Source organism: Poecile atricapillus, chromosome Z (genome assembly GCF_030490865.1).
Source record: "Poecile atricapillus isolate bPoeAtr1 chromosome Z, bPoeAtr1.hap1, whole genome shotgun sequence".
NCBI lineage: Eukaryota > Metazoa > Chordata > Aves > Passeriformes > Paridae > Poecile > Poecile atricapillus.
Genome location: NC_081289.1, coordinates 37,048,307 through 37,072,016, shown reverse-complemented (window position 1 = coordinate 37,072,016; position 23,710 = coordinate 37,048,307). Strand labels below are relative to the sequence as shown.

Below are 23,710 nucleotides of genomic sequence, written 5' to 3'. Positions count from 1 at the left end.
TTTTTTCCCAGACGTAATTTTCTTTATTAATATGGATTTTCTTTATGTAATATGGATTTCTTTACATCTTCTGATTAGCTGTTTGGTCCAAATTTAAGTCATTGGCTTTAAGGTTGATGGCAAATATTCACTAGAAGAAAGCAGGATCACTTGGTTGCTGCCAATGAAATTGTACTGGTGTTATTTTTATAAGAAGGTTGATAAAAATCGGTGTTAAAAAGGAATTTTTGTCTTTTTTGTAAGGACTAGGTCAACTCTGCATTAATAGATAAAAAATGCTGGTGACATATATGTACAAAGCTGACATGGATAGCATCTACAGGTCAAATACAATGTTCACTGAAAAGCAGTCAGTTTCAGTTTAATGGAAAATCTGTACTCTAAGACTTGAGTACAGGCAGCTTTTCACTACTTCTCTTTTTAGCTTAAAGAAGTGCACTTCTCTCTAGATTTGCATGATTTGATTTTTCAGTACTCAGATCCCACAGTTGGAGACTGAGTTTTCTAGTGGGCTAAGGACTGAGAAGCATGGTCCAGAGGGGCTCTTTTAAAACATACTCTCAACTGTGCAATTTCCTTTAAAGCACGTCTGATAATGTCAGTCCCAAGTCATGGGAAAAATAGTCTACAGTTTTTTATTACATCTTTATATTAGCAAAATAATTTGGTTCCTATTCATGATGTGCTTATTCATACTGAGCAGGACTTTATAACATGAGTCCTCCAGAAGTTAGCATTCTACACTTCATTAATATTTAGTATGGTCAGGGTTATAAGCTTAACCTTCAATGGAATTCATTTGCGTCACTAAGCTTTCAAAATTTAATAGAGATAATCAATACTGAATATTTATTTTCTTTTCAGTTATTTCTATTTTCTGAAGACTTTTTTTGGTGTGTGCCCACTGCTGTCGGTTCTACTTTGTTCTTCACTTTCTGCTATTGATGCTCTTAATACCGCCCAACAGACTTCTAGGCTGCCGCAGTTCTTTTAATCCAAACTCCAGCTACAAGCAGCTGTTCTGTAGGCAGACTTTTTTTTATTAACTTTGTTAGGAACTATGCCATATCATATTACCGTCTTCTGTTCGCGGCCTGTGCAGCTGTAGTTGTTGCTTTCCACAAAAGTCTCCACAGAAAGCCATAACCTCTCTTTTCTCAGAAGATTTGTGTGTGTGTCCTTTGCTGCCCTTAGGTTATTTTTGCGTTGCGAATAAGGTTTTTTTTCTACCAAGCGTTTTTGTTAGTTTAAACCAGTTCTACCAGCTAATTTCAACTTGATATGAGTCTTTGCAACGTGCTAGCGCTTTTTCTACCAAGAATTTCCTTTCATTTATGTTATTAAATAAAAACTTAGTCTCAGAGCAGTCCACCAGCTTTGGAAGGGCTGTTTAGCATTGTAGCCAGACAGGCATAGGGCCAAAATCTGCCAAACTAACTTCTATTTAGGTGTTTAGCTTTCTGTTAACTTCAGTGAGAGCTCAGACATGTAAATAGGTTTTAGGAGCTTAAAATCCCATGTGGATCTGATTTCAGTTACTTTTCATTGAAATTTAGGCATCATATGAACAATGGTAGATGAACCTGAAAAGACCTCATTTCTCTTCCACTCCAAAAACTGAGTTCACTAACATTTCATGGTTAGCCTCTCTGCCAGCTCCCTGGCTGGCTTTTAGAAGCTGAATCAAAACTATTAAACGAAAAATTAGGTGAAATACATTGCACCAAATGTTTCAGACTTAGAAAAATTCCCTACTCACAGAGATGAATTATAGCAAACATAATACAGTAGGGAAAGACTGTGAGATACGTGATGAGACTTAAGGGATCCTATGTATGATCCTAAGGAAATTTAAATTTGGGATTAGTATGAGAATTCCCACTATCTAATCAGAGCACGGTCCTAAGCAATTAGTGTCTTACAATACCTCAGTCACAACCTTCTTAGTACCTTTTCTTTCAGTGCACCTTTCTGGAAATTTGGTTTAATAATACAATTCCCATTAGGTACATATCAAATTGTCACTGTATGAGAAAATTGATAATAAGTCTTTCTACAGTTCCAAGGTGACCTGAAATAATAATTAAAAAATATGCAGTTTCTGACTTCCATAAATTTTAGTGTGAACAGTGATCACTTCATCATAGTTAAGTCATGTTTAGAAAATTTAGACAAGCTGCATGATTGCTCTAGGAAGCATGGAATGGTATGTTCAAATCAGTACCATCTGTGGACAGAAAAAGTTGGGGGAATTTTAGTCATTCTTGAGGAATGGAAATCTGATTCTCCATGCTAGAGTAATTGTAATCTGTAACCCAATAGCATAGCTGTCTTGAAACTGTCTCTGAACACAACCACCAAGTTCAAGAGATACTGTGCCACTGGGTGTCACTGCTCTTCACTGTGGCCTTAGGACCAAACCTCTTTGATCTGCTCCAGTTTCGGTCACGTATTTTCATTTGTTCTAATGAGTGATTACATTTATTTTTGATTTGTCTGTGTAAGGAAGGAGACAAAATTAGCTTGATTTTAAATTGACTAACGTTTAAGGCTCTGACTACATTTTAAAGGTCTGTAGGCAATGACAAAGAAAATTTTACTGTTAATTCTGCTGACTGACCCTTGATTTTTAGGTTCAAAATATTTTTTTATGTGAGTCTTCATAAACTGGAAAAGTGACAACAAAAAATAGTTATCAAAATTTTTGTGTGAAAGAAGAAATGCTTGTCTGATTGTCTGCTATCAGGATACCTGCAAGTCTATCTTTAAAAACGTTGGTTTTCATGTAGTGTTACTGGGATAATCACAGATGTTACTTTCAGCCTTGTGAAGATAATGTATATGGGCACCCCCAGTAGTCAGTGGGAAAAAGGACAGATAGAAAGAGAATCATTTCTCCACCCTCCATTTTTCCCCCACTTTCACTGAGTTTGTCTCTCCAAATGTAATGAAAGCTTATGGAGGCTGCATTTATTAGAATTTTGTTAGTCTGTGGGAGAGCCCAAAAATCAGAGCCACCATCATTTTGCCTGATATAATTGCTAGTTCTATGAAAGCCAAGTGTCTTTTCCTTTTTGCTGCGAAATTGCTAACTCTCAAATATTTTTTATTTCAACATCCATATTGAAAATAAGGGAACAATATACTCCCCTTAGGAAGGAAAGGCCACTATGGTGTCTACAGCATGGGCACTGCAATGGGACCAGCCTCTTTAACCTGACTTGTTTTAGGTGCAGAGACTGCAGTTGTGCCAGCCAGGGCTTAACCTGCTGCACATTTGAGCAATTGAAGGTATATATTTCCACCTTCTCACTAACACCCAGCAAATAACTAGTTACTATCTGCTTTATGGCAAACCCTAATTTCTGTGTTGGAATATAACCCAATAATTAATTCTCTCTTCTAGCCCACATTTTTTCTTTATCATATTTGAGTGTGTAAGGATTCATATTTTTGCAGTATCTTAACAGATATTAACAGCTTACATTACAACACAATAAAATATTAATGGAGGAAAAATACAGGAATTTTCTGCTAACCATGTGGCATTTCTCTGCCTTTATTTACCATAAACTAGTAGTCAAAATAATACATTTCTTGTCATTTACACAAATAGTTAATACAGTTTATAAAGTTTTTATGAAAATATTGCAGTGTTTTATTTTTTTGAAAGTTGATTAAATAAGTATTACATCTCTGAATCTGAGCAAGCAAGAATGGTACTGCATGTTTTGAGGTTTTTTACTACTTTCTGTAATGCTAACAACAGAGAAAAACAACTTCAATTTTGATAGCACCATGTATAATGATGAGAGTTGTCTTTAGCAAAGATTCTTTTTATATAGTTTGCTGTTGTTCTGTGTCTGGTTAGGGTGTAGCAGGATGGGAGCCCAAGGGGCTGTTTCATACTGTGGTGTTGTGTACTTGTGCAAAAGAGCTCAGTGGAAGAACAGGGGAAGGCCTGTGGTTCTCTGCCTACTCCCTCTCCTGCAGGCTCCACCTGCTTTGGGTTCATTTGAAGGAATTTTAATTTCTCAACCTTTTCATCAACAGAGCTTTGTCTGATTCAGAATCTACATTTCTTTTTAAACATCCATATTTAAAGGAGAAGTTTCAGCTTATTATAATGTGATGATTTTAATAAACAAATTGTTGCAGACAAAAGCAAAGATCAGATATTCCCATAGGCTGAAAGAAAAGAAAAAGGAGTGTTTTCTCTTTCTTCTCCAGTAACGTTGGTCTGGGATCCTTTTCTTCTTTATGTAAGCCTTGGGACTTCTTCAGTTTCAGTCTGAGGATGTATCGTGTGTTTTTTTTACCAGTGATACCTCTTCTCCCAAAGACTCTAAAGCACACTTTAAAGCTATGTGCACACAATGATTCCTGAGCTGATTTTTCTGCACAGTTTTTGCCATAGAGAGTATTAGTATTATCTTACAGAGTCTTAGAGATAATATTAACTTTCTCTATGACTATGTGATAAAGCACAAAACCATATGTTGCAACTAGTCTGTGAAATCTGGGAGTACACTGCTGACTCAATATAGACGGTAAATGTGTGTACATGTATATGTATGTACACATATGCACTGCTTCTCTCTCATGGACATGAATATAACCTGCATATAAATTAATGGAAGCAAAGTTTGTGGGAAGTTTGTTTTTTATCTTTTATTCAGCTCTTTCTCTTCGTGTTCTAGTAAAGCACAATGCTAGACAAACATATTGCATGTCTTGGTACTTTTCGTTCAGATGGTGGAACAAGAGACTTACAAAACTTTCCTCAACATGTTGTTTGAGAATTTAATATACTAGCAAGAGAGGGGGACACATGAGCCTTTCTAAATGAGAGGTGAAGAATGCCAGTTAAAAGCCACAGTAAAAGATGCTATGGGTCGGCCAAAAATAACTTGTGTAACATTCCCTCCATTAGTTGAGACATAGCCCCAAAAGTAGCAATAGAAATGTCATATCTCTCAAAGCTGGTCCTACATGCTATGCCTGAAAGATTTTTTCTTTATTTCAAAACTATAGTAAATGTATGCCACCTAAATATGTACAGTGTGATGTATGTCATTGGAAATATTGTTTATTAAATATATGAAGTTGAATCTTGGTATTTAGATATGCTTATTAAAATATTTTTTTCAACAGTGGATAGAATTAGTACAGTTGAAATCACTTCTCATTCAAATTAAGGTATCTTACAAGTGTTTTAATTTGTAGTTCCTAGTGCTCCCAGGGATATTGTTTTTTCCAACGTGCAGTCAACAAGTGTGACCTTGCATTGGAGATCACCAAAATCTATCCTTGGCTACTTTCAAAACTACAAGATTACCACACAGCTACAATCCATCCACTGCAGTGACTGGGAAGCTATGGAATGTATTGAACATGAGATGCATCAGTATTTATATGAAAATGTCATGTATGACTGGATAGAAAACACGGTGTATGGACTGAAAAAATACAGATGGTACAGATTTGCTGTTTCTGCCAGTACGAATGTAGGTTATGGCAGTTCTTCACCCTGGATTTCAACTCAAACCCTTCCTGGCTGTAAGTAAGGATGTCTGTCATGTCTCATAATGCTATAACAATGTGATGTTCATCTAAATAAGAAGGAACTCTGGGTAGAAGTTTTTCTTCATAGACCTATGACACTGGTGAAGTCAATAAGGATTTACAGCAACTTTATAACAACTCCTGATCTATTATATATATCTATATATCTATATATCTGTCATGTGGTAGGTATACATACCTAACTACCTAACACTGATTGATATTTCAATGGATTTTGTATACACTCTTTTATATTTACTGCTTACCCAACAACAATTTCAATCCTCAGCTGTACTACAGGTGTACACTTGGTAAGTCTGAATTTTTGCTAGTGTGACTTGATATGCCATTTTTCAATACAATTTCGCCTGTGTGCCAATGTGTGGGGTGTGCCAATGAGAAAAAGTATTTGTTTAATTATTTGACTAAAACTCTGTCCATTAACATTGTAAAGTTTTTCTGAAATTCTGTTGTGTGTTTTTGGCAATGGAATTTAAGCAATAGTTTGAGAGGAATTAAGATTTCTTTCCAAGACCATATCCACCAGCAGAGTTTAGTAATCAGAGCCATGTAACATGTACAGGATTGCCATGACACATATTAGAACTCTCATTCCTCAGCTGAGGATTTAGTTTCCAAGAGAAGAGGTAGTTGTCATAAATAAGTCACCACTAAATATTTGAGAGAAAGGGACATGTAACATAAATTATTTAGGCAGTTGTCATGGGGATATATGACTTTCCCTACCAGTTTGCAGCCATCCTAGTAGAGAGAATATCTGGTCTATAGCCTCTGTAGAATGACTGAGAATCACCATGAGTTGCCCGGCTTAATCACAGCTTTTTCAGTCATTTCCCCTTACAAAGTAATAATAATGGAGCTACCAAGTACTTAAACAGCTGTGTACCAAGGACTGCTCAATGGCCCAGATATTTACCTTGTCCCAATCATATTTTTATAATCATGTGATGTGAGCACAGGAAGACTTGGATACTGTGATAGTTAACATCATAAAAGCCTGATTTTTTATAAAGCTCAGTAGTTCTTTAGATTGAGAAGTGCTGGAATCAGCTGCAGGGTCATCAGGGTCATTCTCACGTGCATTTTCTTTCTTTGTCCAGTGACTCTTATGGGGAATCTCTGCTTGTAAATCAATGCAACATTTTAAATTAAGGAGAAGGAAAGAAAAAACAATAAACCCAGATGGAGCAGAAAATAGATAACAGAAGTTCTGCAACTCTTGAGCCAGCAGCTCTGGGGAGATTTCTTACCATTAAATTGATAGAATTCAGCTGCTGATGTATGCAAATACTTTCCACAAAATTGTTGCTGAATTTAAAATAGTTAGGGATTTAAACTGTATGGAGAAGCAGTAAATGGAAACACATAATTGCATAACGTTAGAATGATTTTTATGATTTCCTCTTTGGACAGTGATGATTTGGTTTAAGAGAGAGCTAGTTTCCTATCCAATCCCACTGAGAAGGTGGTAGTTAAAAGTATAAACATCTCAATAGGCTGCAGCCCTTTCAACCCACTCAGTGTCATTCTCAGCAGTAGGTCCTCTGTGTGTTCTAGTAGATAGTGTAAAAGTGGTGGGGTCGAAGATAAAAAAGTTCCACCAGTTCTTCCAGCCCAAGTACCTGGGGCTGCTGACCTGTGTCTGTGGTGATGGAAGTAGGCAGCAATGAATTTCCTGTGAGATAAACTGGTGACACACCAGGAGATAAGCTGCCTCTAAAACACACCACTGTAGAGTTGAGGAAGCACGGGCATTATTCCAAATGTCATGTCTTTTTCCTGGGGTAATGGCAATCAGCTGAGGAGGAAAAAAAAGAGGAAGGTGACATGACACATCTGGGTAGCCAGCTGGCAGCTCCATCGTGCTTCAGCAGCGCTGGGAGCCTCCATGAGCAGTGGCTGATCTTTAGCAAGGGCAGGTTTCTAGGCACCTCATACTTTTCAAAGCCTAGTTTTTAGAAATACTGTTAAAAAAACCCCTCAGTTCTGCTCTTTCCTTTGCAAAGGCTACAGCTTGTATGAGGAAAGAGAAACTCAGAATGGACCAACCAGGTTCAGCACTCTGGGCAGCCTTGCAAAGTGTATGCAGAAAACAGGTGTTGATCTCCCTCTCCTTTCCCTCATGGATAGGGCCAAGCACCCTCTGGATTAGCCTGCTGATACACAGCCAATATACATGGCCTGTTAGGGCTTAAGAGTACTTAGCTGCTATGTAAAATACCCTGAGTACTTAGCCCATAAAATCAATGGGAGTTGTATTTGCACATTTGAGGGCAGAAGTTAGGCACTGTTTCACTTGATTTTCAAGAAGTGTCTGTGTAAGACATTGCTTCTACCAAGGGTAAAGTTACCTTTGTTTTGAAATAATAGTTAAAGGATTTTTTCTTCATAATTCATTTGGTTCTCAGAAATTTGTATTTCTCTCAAGCCTAAAGAAAATATTACAGTATTATGTTCAGGAGGTTATTTATTATCAGGAGGAGGATTTAAGGTGAAAACTGTTAGAGTAATTTCCCAGAATATAAAGAGAAGAAACTTCATGAGCAACAAAAATTACATAAAAGAAATCCTAAATATTTTTTACAAGTTCTGAGGATTTGACTGTTGTGCTAAAGCAGAAATACCTAATTATTCTGACTATCCTGACTATTCTGACTATAAGGTGAGGATCTTATCTGTTTATTTCAGTTGTTCATTATGAAGACAAACGTAAGGCTATTATTTTCAAGATTCTTTAACCCATTGGCAAATTTCAAACAAACAAAAAAAAAGGGTAGTGTTCTGTACTGAGAGTGGCTATAGTTAACTCTGAGAAAATATTGTGGATTTTTAGTACAGCCCAGTTCTCACAGATAAACTATTTAGCTTTCTGTCTTGCTCTCATCACACTACTTTATTCCTAACAGGAATTGTTTTACTCTCGCATAAAGTAGTGTGATGGCACCATTGTTGTTGTGGCACCACTTTGTTCCCTCACACCTGCACTTAACCCAAGTTTCAATATTACATTTATGAGGAGAATAAGATTGGCTGAACTTAGGTTTTCTAAGAGAAAAATAATTGTAGAGGGCCAGTGTTAGATGGAAAATGAATGACATTGAGATCACTGACCTCATTTTGGATCTCACACAGTTACACAATGCAGTGCTTTTTTGGTAAGCTGCCAAGTCCCCTAATGCCAGGATATCGAGGTACAAAGGAAAATCCCAGATATTTGAGTGTCCCATGAAGGCTGGGACATAGAAGTGTGGGGCAGAGGGTTATGCTTCCCTTTTCAGCACCTTCATTCCCAATCCCTGCTGATACCCAGTTGCTTGGTACTATTAAAGAAATATTTCTATATGATGAAAAGTAATGAGATTTCATGTCTTGCTATATGTTCTTTCTTCTGGAAAGCTTTGCCCAGGAGAACTTGGTTTTCTTTGTTTGTTACATTTCCTCAAAAATAAATATTTCAAAATAATTGTGGACTTATATAAGATATACTTGTTTAAAATTCTATAAAAATAACCTAGATGGTTAAAAATTTAATAACTGAAGCACACATTTAATTTTTGCTGGGAAAGGGAAAAAAAGAGCTAATCCTAACCAAACTGGCAAGCATGAATTTCTGTTAGAAAACTGGACTATTCAGTCTTATTTTTGAGGATTATGCTAAATGATGGGCTATCCAGACCTATCTTCAAACTAACACACTTAACTGCTGCCTTAGCATCAGGACACAGATGGATGGGAAAGATGACCCTGACCTCCATAAGACCCACATTCCTGTGCAAGGATAGAAGCATGATAATCAGGAAATGATGGTTATTAGTTACAGAAAATGCATTATTGTGAAAACCAGGAGAAAAGTGCTTATGAGAGGAAGTGATTGGATTATGGGGGAATGAGAGAATAAGACTAGGTCATTTCTCCAGAGTAAATTGCTGTGATTTATAAGAGAAAGGGGGTAGTGATATCATGGCTTCATATTGACCAGATTCATTTCACAAACAAACCTAAATCAGAATGCGGCAGTTATCCACTGAATCAAACACAGTTTTAAAAAAGATGTTTTTTGTAAGTCATAAGACATGTCAGATACCTTTAATTTTGTGGTTTTCTCCCCAATTGTACCTGTTATTTCAGAAACTATTCCTACATTTTGGTATGATTTGGTTAATGTCTGATATTTTACTTTTCATAATGAAAATAAACCAGGTATTAATTCTTAAATGTACTTTAGATAAGTAACTTAAATATAACATACTTAATCGGAATTTTCTTGCAAATATCTAGAAATACATCAAGTATAAACTGCATATGGAAATTAACCATATAAGTAACTGCAGACTGGATGATTTGTAGATTATGTTATGATTTAAAATTATTTCATACCATCTAATGCATAACTTCAGAGTCTATTAGTTCTATAAAGAAATTGGCAAATTGTCTTTGGAAACTTGGTTTGAAAACTAAGGCTCAAGAAGCCATATATATATATATATATATGTATATACTATTTTCCAGAAAATTTCATTTTGCAATAAAGCCAATAAATATCATTGGCACAGTTATTGGAATAATTGTTTACACTGAAAGACACTGCTTGGTAACAAGCCTGATGTGCATTATTTGAAAAATAAAATTTTTGTTTATTCTAATTTGCAGGGAACTTGCTTGCCCTTGTATTTTGTTTTTCTGTTGTAGCTCCCCACTTGACAGTGCCTTCTCTGAGCACTCTTCTCCTTTACCACCCCTCACGTGCACTCACAGTTCATTCAGTTATGCTTCATTCAGTTGTTCCATGCTATTCAATATTTTTGGGGACTGCTTCCAATGGTTGAATTTGATCCTGCCTATGAAGTCTTATATAGTCCTGCTAATCCCAGCACAGGAATCTAATTCCTGTATCCAACACCCTAAACTCATCATAGCACCTTTCCTAATCCCAAATATTTCTGTTTTATTCTGCAACAATGGTGCCAAATTTTCACCTCCATAGTGCAAAATTTTATTATTTTCCTCATTAATCTTCCACACAGAACTGCAGCAGCTACATACTTTTTTCCATGTTCTTTTCCTTTTCCTACCTTGTGTTCTTCCTGAAGACCTAAGTAGCCTTGTATACCCTCCAATTTTTTCCTCATTTAGCCCTCTTATCTAATGATTGGTAGTGGCAAACTACATATTCATGTGTTAATCATGTTTGAGAAAAGAGACTGCATCTTCTAATTAGCATAGGTATAATTGCTTCAGTAATTTTTTTATAATATACTGTTGACTCATATGTATATTTTTGTGGTAGACTGAAAAGAAGGCACCATGAAGTCAAGTTCTGGAAAGATGTACAAGCATGTTGTTGTTTTTTAACAGGCTGTTCAGTGACACTACAGCTGTCTTCTTTTTGTAGTAGATCTGAAAACAAGGCACCCTGGAGCCAAGTTCTATAATTATCTACAAATCTCTTGTCATTCTATTCCAAATTTTATTTTCTTGAAGTTTAAATGGCTCTTATGAAAAAATAATACCATTTACTGAGAATTGCTGAGATGTTATTATCATCTCATTAATTTCTCATTCATTAATAAGAAATAACTAGGTTAATTCACATATCACCTCAACAAATTATATGTTCAAACAAATGGAAATTTTAGGGAAATCTAATTTCTTAATGTGAACATTCTTGCCCTCTTTCAGTTCTTACCACTTCTTTTGTTTGGGTTTTCTGTAGTTTCTCAACACATTAAGAATAAATTGAAAGGAAATGTAGAAAATTATTTCTGCTTGTACCTTTTGATACAGCTGAAAATTTTTTCTAGCATGCAAAATATGATGTTTTTTCACAATGTTTTGTTCTTTAAATTATTCATTTGACATACACAAATCCATTATGCTTGTCTATTTGTATAGATATTTGCATATATTTTGCTTGTGTTGTGTGAAATACTTTAAAAGAACTTGTAACTAAATAAACCTATAATCTCAATATAAGATGAAGTCATAGTCCATACTCTAGAAAAATTGTAGTGATTACACTGGAAGATGTGTTTCTAAAGTTATTTGAGCCATGTTTAATCTTAACTGTGTGACAAAGTTTTATTTTCAAATCTCTACTGGCCATAGAAATTATACTGGGTTAATTTTTGTGCACTTCCTTGGCCATGATTCACATGCACATTTTTTCCTACAGCTCCAGATGGTCCTCCAGAAAATGTGACTGTTTTAGCTACATCTCCTCACAGTGTTAATGTCAGCTGGAGTGAACCTGCCATCATTACGGGACCGACGAGCTACCTCATAGATGTTACCTCAGTAAGGCAGCTCTGCTTTACTCTTATTGGGTATACTGGTGCTTGGAGATATCAATAGCACAGCAGATGTTCTTATAGAAATTGCAGGACAGACATAACTGGACAGAAAAACAGTAAATTATATAATATATAACAATACATAGCAAATATAATTGTGTCTATTTCCACATAAATTCCATGTAAGAATTAATTGTACATTTATAAATTTATTAATTGGAGATAAGTTAATTGCTTCATATTAAGAGACATGTGCTAATAAGAGGTCTTGGAGGAAAAAATGTGTATCTGTAAAGGTGTATGGGAAAACAGTAGTTGAGCTTTGTGGAAGTCGACCTCTTTTTAACCACAATGACTTTTTCATCTTCAAAGGAATGAAAGGTTCATCGCAGTGATTTTATAAACCAAAGTAGAGAGCCTAGCAAAAGGAAATGACTTGTACAAAGTTACATGGCACCAGAGGGCAGCTTTAAAGTCTTTAAAGTCAAACTAGATTTCCCTCTTTGCACTTGGTGCTCTGTCCATCAGATTAGTTGTATTTTGGTAGCACAGTAATAACACTTCTCTCTCCTTGATCTTTATAACCAAAAAAAGCTGACATAAGAGAAAAACTCCAGTGGCTTTTCTCTTTTCATCCTCTACTGCACTTACAAGACTCCTTAAAATCGCCATTAATAAACCCCATTTCCTGCCCTGCAGCAAGATAGGCATCTTTCTAAAGTCAAGCACATGAGAAGTAGGATATAGGTTCCATGTTCTGCCAGGAATTATACAGACAGGGCTATAAGTGAAAATAGGAAGCAGTTTATAAGACATTACCTAGGATAAGTTGCCGTTTTCAGTTTCAAAAATTTTGAATCAATCTGTTAGATAGTAGGAAAAAAAATTAAAATCTTCAAACTATTTAAGGCCTTTAAACAGAAAATTTTCTGAGAATAGAGTAAGACAATGTGTGCATATTTAATTTCTGAATCTGTCATAAGAATTACAGATCTACTAACATAATAATACTGAGATATATCTGCAATCAAAATATCTAAGGAGATCACTAAAAAAATACCAAATATTTTTTAGCTACTCAGAAATGTTACAAGGGAGATTAATGTGTAGTGTTGTAATTTTCTCTTATTCTAAGTTCATTGTACAGCATGTAGAGTGAAATCTGCTCAGCTCTGAACATGCTTACTGCAGCAGTAGTATGGCAGGATGAAGGATGTATTACAAGGGGAGGACTGTATGACTGTATGACAAGGGTGATTGCTTGGTCCAATGGGTAGGTCACGAAAAACTACTCATCAAGTTTTATTTCCCCTCTAATAAAGTTAGAGAAGACTTCTTCCTTGTGAAATTCCTGTAACTTTCGGCTAAACAGCATTTTAGTGCATCAGCGGGAAAAGTTTCATCGTTTTTATAAAACTTAAAAATTCAGTTTTCAAAGCTTGATTTTTTTTGGGTTTAATACTTTATCAACTTGTATTGAAACAATTTCTTCTTGTCTGATAATTCCAAAATTATAAATTATATAATCTCAATCTACACTCTGAAAATATTATCGATATGTTATCAATAGGAGTTAAAATAAAACTCCTGAAGGAAGATGATCTATGGAATGTTCCAGGTGAACTTGCCAGCATTTGAAAGAAACTTAAAAAACTTTAAATCTTCAGTTTGGAGGACCAGTTTTGTTTTTACAAAGTGAGGTTCTGGGGTGTTTTTTCCAAGTATATATCAGGTAACCAGTTAATGTTTATGGATTCCTTGTAATTAGATGTTGTCTGTCTAATGATCAGTAACTACAGGTGCCACTTCTGTAGAACTTTAGTACACAAACCTATTCCTTCTTAAAGACCAATAAAGCTGTCACAATCTTTTTCAGTGAAATTTTTAGTATATATTTTATTGTCCCAGTGGGAAATTTTTTATGAAGACTCCAAATTCCACAAACTTCCAGTATGTATAACTTTACTCACTTTTATTCTCAACTGACTATCTTTAAATATTTAAATATTTATAAAATAGCATCATAGAATAATTCAGATTTTTCCTCTGTTATATACTAAAAGTTAATCATTAGTATTCATAACTGAATGTCTTAGGATTCTGCTTAAATTACAAGGATGTGCCTTGCAGTTTTAAGGATCAGAAAAGCTAAAAGCTACCCCATTGTTTTTCCTCCAAGTCATGCTTTAGTTTGTCTTACTGTCTACTATAATTAGAAGTACTTCCGAATAAAATATTCCTGGAAATGGCTAAGGAAAATGGAACTTAGCCATTAAACTCCACGAAGAATAGAAATACATTCAATGATGTAGTGCTGTGATTGTACTTTGGGTGTTGAATAAATATTTATATGCCAGATTTTTGATAGTCAGAAAGAAGAAAATATTTCAGCTCTTGATGGCCATCCCAGGAAATGAATGCCTGTTTAATTCATCAGAAAGTTTAGTTCAGGTTAATTCTCAGTGGGGATACATGCCTATCTGTCAAATAAATGATATGCTTGAGCTATTCTAATGTTTTATCAGCTGCATTTAATACAGATTTTGTTCAGTGGGAAAACTACTGTACAGCTACCTAATTCTCTTTTCAAATTACACACTGAAGAAACGATAATAAAAACATGATTAACTGAAGCAGTGGGAATCTACATAAATAAAATTTTATAAATGATACTTGATGAAACACTGGAAAAGCACCCATTTTTTCCCTTTTCCTTCTTTTTGAATCTACCTTTAGAAGCAATTAATTTGATATAAAGTCCAACATGGAAGATTTTTCTGCAGGGATACAGATTACTTGAGATGTAAGGATAAGAGGTATCCACAATGTAATCCAGCCCCTAGCCTGCTCTAACACAGAAACAAGTGTACCTAAAGTATTTCTCAAAAAATATTTGTTATCTTTTTCATATAATATCCAGTGCTGAAAATTGCTCAGCAACCCACAATAGATTATTTTAGTTTATAACTAAATTAATAGTCATGGGTTTAGTTCCATTTTTAGGTACATCATTGCAGATCGTGTAATTTTTAATAGTAGTTGTTTTTTGTGTAAGTAAACTTTATTTTTGAATTTTTGTGAATACTGTAAACAGTGGGTTACCTTCAATTTATAAACACCCTTTTTCGTATTTTAAAGTTATTACTAGGTCTCCTATAATCTTCCTGTTTTTAGACTGAACCTAAAAGCTTTTCAGCTTTTTTAGTGGGAGAATTAATCCTTCCCAATGCATAAAAAAGAGCTTCTATTCTTCTATCCAAAGAAGAACTGAACTTTCTGCTGTTGTATCAACATTTATATTGCTGCTCAACTCTCTAATTGTATTCCAAACAATCTTCTGCTATATAACTGCTCATCTTCTGGATCTTTTGCCTATGCTTTTTTTTAAAATTTGTTTGATGCCTATTTCAGGTCACTATAATTGCCCTGGCCCAGTGTCTCCAAACAGGTTCAGGTTTGCTTGGTTTGAGACAGGACCAACCAAAGAGTCCATTCCCTTAACCACATACTTGATGTAGTGCCAGAAAGGAAACATGTGGGTTAGATGGGAGTGTATTCCCCAGCACAGCTTTGTACTCTTGGTATCCAGAGACTTCTTGTGAACCCTTCTATATAACTAGATAGGAAAGTGGAAAAATAAAAGTTAAATAAGATGTTCAAATAATAATTTCCTGCTTTTGCTGTTTCAAGCCTTGTAACAACTTTTTTTTTATTTTACTATTTTTTTACAGGTGGATAATGACAACTATAAAGCTCAGTTTTTGAAGACAAATGAGGAGGATAAATTCTTAGCAATTTTTGATTTGAAAGCATTTACGAGGTATTCTGTAGTGATCATTGCCTTCACAGGGGATGTTAATGCTGCACTCCTAGAAGGCAAGGCTAGTTCCCCAGTAATTGTCTCCACTTTTGAAGCAGGTTGGTAATTTTTTTCTACTTTATACAGATCAAAATTCACAGTGTTTCTTTAATTTGATAAATACATGAGGGATTTGACCACAAAGTGGGCTTTTAATACAGATTTCTCCTCAAGCAATATTTTTTCTTTAATATTTAAAAAGATGTCAGACAACAAAAAAAGGGATGGTTATAAAAACTAAGATTTACCTTTAGTTACGCTGGGGTCCTACCTCACTCCATGTAAAATTTGGGTATGTGGAGCACAGCCAACTAGATTACTTCTGTGGCCAATGAAGAGAGAGGTTCTATGTATACATTAGCATGTATATATGAGACACCTGTCTTGGGCAGAGATGACCCATGTGGAGGTATCTGTTAAGAGACTGCTGAAAACTCAATACAACATCCTTGGTTTTGGTGCAAAATTTAAACATAAAAAATTAAGTTAAGTGAATCTTGCCATTTATAAATGGTATCTGTGCAGACTTGAGGACATTATCTGTGTATTCCCAGCGGAAGGAAGTGGCTAGTGAAGGTCCATAGGAAATTCTGCTTGAGTCAGCTGTTCCACAGATTCTGAACAATCTGAAGCATGAGCTAGATATTAATGTGACAAAAGTATATGATGTTGCTAAGTTAGTCAGAGAAATAAAACTGAGAGATGAGATGTTACAGAAAAGTAGCTTGCATTTGCATTTGCTTAGAAAACCATAAATAGTACAAAAATATAAATACATACATGGGGAAGATATAGTCCTAACTTTACATACATAGATCATGGTTATGCTCTGTCTACTGTCTTTGCTGGTTTAAAATTGTTTTCCATTGTTCAAAGAAACAAGCAAAACACTAAAAATATTTTCTTAAGAAGTATTAAAGTTCTGCTTCATTCAAACTAATTATCACCTGTTTATAAAGCATAATTATCTCTAGTAAGGTCTGCTGTGAAACAACTTTTTTAGTTATATACTCAGGTTAATGTCAGATTTAAATGTACTACGCAGTGACTTTATTTATCATTTTTCTTTCCTTTGATGTATGAAAATCTAAGGTCCCTATTGATTTGATACCATATATACATATATATATGTATATATGTATCTCCAATGCTTTAAATAAGTTAAATTCTAAGGAATTCATGATCTTCTATCCCTGGAAGATGATATGCTCTTTTGCTGTGGAAAAAGATTAAAATATGTGGTAGCTGGATCTATTCTGAGACAGACAGCATCCTGTAGTACCTTTTCTGGTAGCCCTTATCCTTATGTAAATATGAGATACATTAGGAGGTGCAGTAACTTTATAGAGGAACAGTTATTTTTTTCCATCTCATCTTGTTTCATCTGGTTTGTACAGCTTAGTTTACAGCTTAGTTAGGACCAGTTGACACAGATTTACTCCAGAGAAGCCTCAGTAAGCATTCTTTGGCTGGTATAAAAACCCTGGGAAACAGGACGACTGCATTTAAATCCTTGACTGAGGGAATGTGTTTACCTTCCGTCATTTGATTTCACTATTTAGAGGTCACGCTACATACTTGTCTGCTCAGGTAGAGCAATAAATATTTAGCTGCCTGGAAAGAATGTTACAGCCTTTTGTTTCAGAAAGGGACATTGGAAAAATGATTTACATCTTCTCTGTCTTGAGAATAAGCTACTGGAATCAGTGTTTGACAAGAAAATGCCTCCAGGAAAAATGCATGTTGTGCTTGTGTCTGGGCATCAGTTAGTGGGAAAAATTTTCCTAAAGATTTAGTTGTGATAAGCAGAGACTTTTAGGACCACAGTAGCTTGTTTATATGTTGGGAAGAGCTTGCTGCCAACAGGGGAATACTCTGCTTTTCTCAGAAAGGAATACTCACTGACTCTTGCTTCTTGCTTGTCAACATCTGCAAGGATTTGTGTACCCCAGAGGTGTTTTGAGGTATAAGGATGCTTTCAGGCTTTTTGAGTAGATAATCAGAAAAAAAAAAAATCTGAGTAGAGACTGCTGAGTCTTGTCTAACCATTATTTTAAAAATTTATAGCATTCACTACCATCAATAAGAAAAGGATTTCAGTATATATTTGATTTTTTATTGTGTTTATGAATATTTGCATATGCAAGAACTACTTAAGAATTTTTCATAAAACCCAGAAAAAAAATCAATGAAATAATACTGATATACAAAATATATAATTTTAATTTTTCCGGTTTTACTCTAATAGTAATAGTAGTAAACTGATCAAATGAGTCATTGAAATATTTATTTCAGTGCCTGAAGACCCACCTAACAACATAACTTTCCAGAAGATACCAGATGAAGTAACAAAATTCCAAGTAACATTTGTGCCACCATCTGAACCAAATGGAAATATTCAGGTGTATCAAGCTATGGTTTACAATGAAGATGACCCTGCTGCCATCCAGATCCACAACCTTAGTGTCATTGAGAAAAAAGATCAGTCAGTCACTGCCATGATAGAAGGACTAAAAGGAGGACATACCTATAATGTCAGCGTAAGAACTCATACATTTTTGGGGGGTAGGGGGATATTTTTTTTCTTTGATATAAGTGTAAGATTAGTTTGAAACTTTGCTGAATATGAAGATTTTCATGCCAAGAATGTTAGCTGGGATGCAAAGAGAGGCAAGTCTGAGGAGCAAGGGGAGCAAGGGGAGCAATGAACAGGATAGAGTGAGTGGAAGCAGGATGCGTCACTAGTCTGGATGATCAGTTCATGTGCTCAGCAAAGCAATTTGTGACACATAGACAAGCATAAGACTAAATTTCTCTCTTAATTCCAGTACTGGAATTGCTCACTGGACATGAAAGGCCCAGTTCTGTAAGGGGAGCTTGCCAGAAGTATGTGCATGAAGTACTTTCAAATAGTCAGAGACTGGGACATGAGAGGAGGAAAGATCATTCTTTAAGTGAGCTTGCTTACTCCTTTTTTAAGAGCTACACTATAAGCAGTGAATTGTTACCATACTTAGGATTTCAAAGCTGAAAAGTAAATTCTAGCCTTGTGTGACTGACAAAAGGTGTTTCAGCATTCATTGTTACTACAGATATATCCCAAATTGGCCAATATGAAGCTATTAAAATACTCATTAAAACAAGTATTTGTTTTTTTAAGGTGTATGCAATTAATGGTGCTGGTGCAGGGCCAAAAATTCAATTGAAAATAACCATGGATATCAAAGGTATGTCCCATAAAGTATACTGTTACTGAAATCTCTATAAATTCTGAAGAAATTATGTTCCACCTGTGAGTACACAGCTGTTTGCCTTGAGCTATTATTTAGAGGCTGCATAATGTAGGAACAGGAATATATAATTGATCCTCTTGAACTGTAGTGTTCAATTTTGCTGATCATTTGCTATTTGTATCATAATCTTACTGTAAAGCACATGCAGACTCACTGAAATAATCATATCAAGTTCGATATTTTAGTTACCATCAGCAAACAGCTTAGAATATGACATAGAAATAGCAGTATCAGAGTTGTTGAAATAAAGTCATTGATTGATATTAATTGAAAAATTAAAAATCACTCATTTTACTGTTTTTTCTTTTAATTAAAAATTATATACATAGGCATTTATTACAATATAGTTTTTAGAGGCTTAAGACAGTAAGTAGAACATTAAGTCATCCCTGAAAATATGCTGGAGATTTTTTTTTGCATAACTCACCAGTGTGCCTGAACAATGTACCTACAGTGAAAATACTGTAAAACAGAACTCTCTGGTATTTCTTTGCTTAAAAACAGAACCTCCAAGGCCCAAAAAGAAACCAGCACCAGTTTATGATACCAATGGAGCATTACTCGTCACAGCTACAACAATTACAATCAGGATGCCAATATGTTATTATAGCGATGATCACGGCCCTATCAAGAAGATACAAGTTCTTGTTGCAGAAGCTGGAGGTAGAATTTAATTAGTTCCCTTGAAAACTGTTTTCACATTCAGGGTGTTTGTCTTTTTCATTTGTTTTCTTGGGTTTCGGTAATTTAATTTTAGAAGACAGACAACAAAGTCACTTCTGCTGTGGCAACAGCACTAAGGGCACCCGATACCTGTGGGCTGGGTACTGGATTCTGGGAATGCTTTCTGGTGAAGTGTCTTCCATGCTGTTTGAAGCCACCAATATTATTTAGTCTCTAATTCTATCACTATAGTTCTTTATTTTCTGTTTCCTTGGAAAAAACCCCAACATTTGACATTTGTGAGTATAAATAAGGATGAAGCTTTTGGGGTTTGGCAAGGTTATTTTTCCGTTGCTATTAGTGTTGCCTGTAAAATAATGCAGCCATGTGCAGTTGATATTTCCATTTCATTACGGGGGCAGAGATAATTCCCTTCTGTAGACTGTGGGTAAGAATGTTTATTCCCTTGCATGGGCTGATGAACATTTACTCACATGAACTGTGCTGTGAAACCTTTTAAGTAATTGCTTACCAATGTGAGTGGGAGTTTTATGATTGGACATTGTATGGTTCTTACTTTACCTAAGAAGGACAAACTCCAGGTATTTAAATACCTTAGATTTTACTTTGTTTCAAAGTATAGAAATAAAGTGTGCACATTAAGTGAACTCACCTTGTCTCACCTTTTTCTGAATTTTGCATTTTAGCACTAATCCTAATGCCATTTACTTCATAGCTATTGCTGTGAAAATTCTCTCAAACTGGAAGAAAAACAAATTCCATGCTAAGCAACATTGTGAAGATTTTTTCTCATGAGCTGTTGAGTACCATCCACATATGGAAATCTAGAAATTTAATTTATGAAACCTGACTGTATTCAGATTTAAGAGTTTTTACTGGCTTTGCTAGCTAGCCATGCTCAGTTTCAAAGCTGAGTGTCTTGGGCAAGTAATATACTCTACAGGCAGAACTGCTGTGTGAAATTGCCCCTCAAATTTTCTAGATGTGATTTAATTGGCTTACTCAGAGTTAGCAAAACATGGATAGTATGGATAGTAAGGAAATTTGGGTTTAAGTGCAAATACAGTTATAGACTTAATTGTGTAAATTGCACCAATGGCATGCTAAGCTCTTATAAAATAACTTCCTATGTAACTTCTTTAATTGCAGTCTGGTTAGAATGTAAATTTAATTTATTATTTCTTTTTTTTGACAATAGCTCAGCATGATGGGAATGTTACCAAGTGGTATGATGCCTACTTCAACAGACCAAGGCCATACTTTACAAATGAAGGCTTTCCAAACCCACCATGCATAGAAGGAAAAGAAGATCTGAGTGGGAAAGAAGAGATATATGTCATAGGTGCTGATACTACATGTCTGATACCAGGCAGTCAAGACAAAATATGTAATGGCCCACTGAAACCAAGAAAGCAGTACCTGTAAGTACATTTGCCTCCATGTTTGTCCAAGAGACAGACTTAAGTGCAATATAGATTTATGTAATCACTCAAATAGTTAATAATAATAATATATAAAAAATAATATATTGTATATATATATATATATATATAAAAGTAATAACATATAGTTAAATTAGAAGAGGAGGAGACTGAACTGATCATCATATGGATCTAATTTTAACTTTTTTGGCTGAGCATAGATATGGGAGACAAATTTTTAACAAAATTTTTCAAGCAAAAGATGATGCTTATTGAGTTATTAAATGAAATAAATCCAAATTCAAGATAAGTTATTCACATTGGGGTTTTTTATACATTTATGATTTTGATACTGAGTTCTTGATATCTGTCACAATGTCACTTTTGTAGGTTATTAATGATTTTAAATATATTATACTAAACTTAAATATATTATTTTAGTTTGTAAATGAAACCATATTTAAGAAAAGGCACATAAACTTTATTTCATTAATTTTCCTGGTTTTCTTTCACAGATTTAAGTTCAGAGCAACAAACATTAAAGGGCAGTTTACTGATTCTGACTATTCTGACCCTGTCAAAACATTGGGTAAGAAGACTGTAATTTACTAAAGTATTTCTCTATTTCTAAAGAGTCTACACAATTCCATGTCTCTTTTTAGTACTGTGGTTTCCATGAAGTCAATAATCCCTGTGTTTGCTGGATGTAGCTTAACTAGAATGGCTGAAGAAATTTATCCATTGCCTTGTATGTCCTTTTGAGGTTGTCAAGAGATTCTATGTGAGCCTGGACTGTTAAATGAAGAGGCAGTATTGATAAAGTTTGTTTGCAGAGATTCAAGTATACCAATAAAAATGTTGCCAAGATAGTTCACATTGTTTGGCAAACAATAGCCAGTAGCTATTCTGTTTGTGTTGTTTCCTTCTGTAGTGGATGTAGAACTAGTACTGGATACTCTTGGCTGCGTGACAAATAGGCTTGGTGGCCGTGCCCAAAGAATGGTGGTTGAATGGAGCTCCATCCAGCTGGCAGCTGGTCCCTAGTGGAGTTCCCCAGGGCTCAGTATTTGGCCAGTCCTCTTTAATGTTCCTGTTGATGACCTGGCTGAGGGGGTCAAGGATACCCTCAGTCAGTTTGCAGGTAACACCAGGTTCAGCAGGAGCGCTGATCTGCTGGAGGTCAGGAAGGCCCTGCAGAGGGATCTGGACAGGCTGGATCAATGGACCGAGGCCAACTGGATGAGGTTCAACAAGGCCGAGTGCTGGGTCCTGCACTTGGGTCACAACAACCCCATGCAGTGCTACAGGCTGGGGACACAGTGCCTGGAAACTGCCCAAGGGATAAAGGAGCTGGGGGTGCTGGTGACAGTGGCTGAACATGAGCCAGCAGTGCCCAGGTGGCCCAGAAGGCCAATGGCATCCTGGCCTGGGTCACAATGGTGTGGCCAGCAGGAGCAGGGCAGGGATTGTCCCCTTGTATTTGGCACTGGTGAGGGCACACCTTGATTCCTGTCTGGTTCTGGTCCCATGACTGGAAGACATTGAGGGGCTGAAGTGTGTCAGAGAAAGGCAATGGAGCTGATGAGGGGTCTGGAGCACAAGTCCTGTGAGGAGCAGCTGAGGGAGCTGGGGTCATTTAGCCTGGAGGAAAGGAAGCTCAGGAGGGATCTTATAACTCTCTACCTGAATAGAGGTTGTGGCAAGATAGGTGTCAGTCTCTTCTCCCAGGTAACAATCAATAGGACAAGAGGAAATGTAGTGACAGGAGAGGTTTAGATCAGCTATAAGGAAAAATTTCTTCACAGAAAAAGTGTTAAGCATTAGAACAGGCTGCCCAGGAAAGTGGTAGTCACTGTCCCTGGAGGTATTTAAAAGATGTGTAGATGTGGCGCTTAGGGATAGGATTTAGTGGTGGCCTTGGCAGTGCTGGGTTAGCAGCAGTACTTGATGATTTTAAAGGTCTTTTCTAACCTAAATGATTCTATGATTATATTCCAGTGAGCTTAATGGCAGGTCATCTAAGGGCAAGACCCTTTAGCCCTTTCATCCTTCAGATATAGACAAAGCTCCATATGAATTAATAAATTATTATTGTCTAATAGAATCCATCTGGTCACTGAAGTCACTAGCCAATAAGCCAGGAGTTATTTGGTCTGAAATCAAACATAATTCCTTCGTGGCCATGTTGATATACCCCAAAATTTGGAATGATATCTCCTATAACAGATTGTAATAAAATCTGTAAGTTGTTTTAATATATTTATAAGTCAAAAACTTACTTAGCTAAGCTTTAGACCTGACTTTCTGAAAATGTATATCAAGACAACTGGATGAGTACCCAGAAGAATTTTAGTAGGCACATATTTTTCATTTGGCATTCATCTCCTGTGATATGAGATCCCTTATTCATCTAATCCATTTTAGGAATTTGTTACATGATCTGATACTGAAGACCCTGAAATGCTAATTCACTACCTGAATATTCTGAAAGGATCTGGCTCTATTTCTCCAGCCCAGAATGCTTTGGACAGTGCAACATAAAAGTTGTCTTTATATGTTCTGAGCTTAAAACTTTTA

The 23,710-nt window shown here is 35.7% G+C and overlaps 1 protein-coding gene across 1 annotated transcript in view; it reads left to right on the top strand.

Moving 5' to 3' along the window:
- LOC131573888 (phosphatidylinositol phosphatase PTPRQ-like) overlaps positions 1-23,710 on the top strand; it is a 121,870-nt gene that overhangs the window by 68,520 nt on the left and 29,640 nt on the right. Inside the window, exons 43-50 of the mRNA XM_058828235.1 lie at positions 5,227-5,559; positions 11,759-11,880; positions 15,608-15,794; positions 18,031-18,275; positions 18,896-18,962; positions 19,533-19,691; positions 20,911-21,133; positions 21,649-21,722. Of these exons, the coding sequence (XP_058684218.1) occupies positions 5,227-5,559; positions 11,759-11,880; positions 15,608-15,794; positions 18,031-18,275; positions 18,896-18,962; positions 19,533-19,691; positions 20,911-21,133; positions 21,649-21,722 (1,410 nt within the window). The remainder of the gene's footprint in view (positions 1-5,226; positions 5,560-11,758; positions 11,881-15,607; positions 15,795-18,030; positions 18,276-18,895; positions 18,963-19,532; positions 19,692-20,910; positions 21,134-21,648; positions 21,723-23,710) is intronic.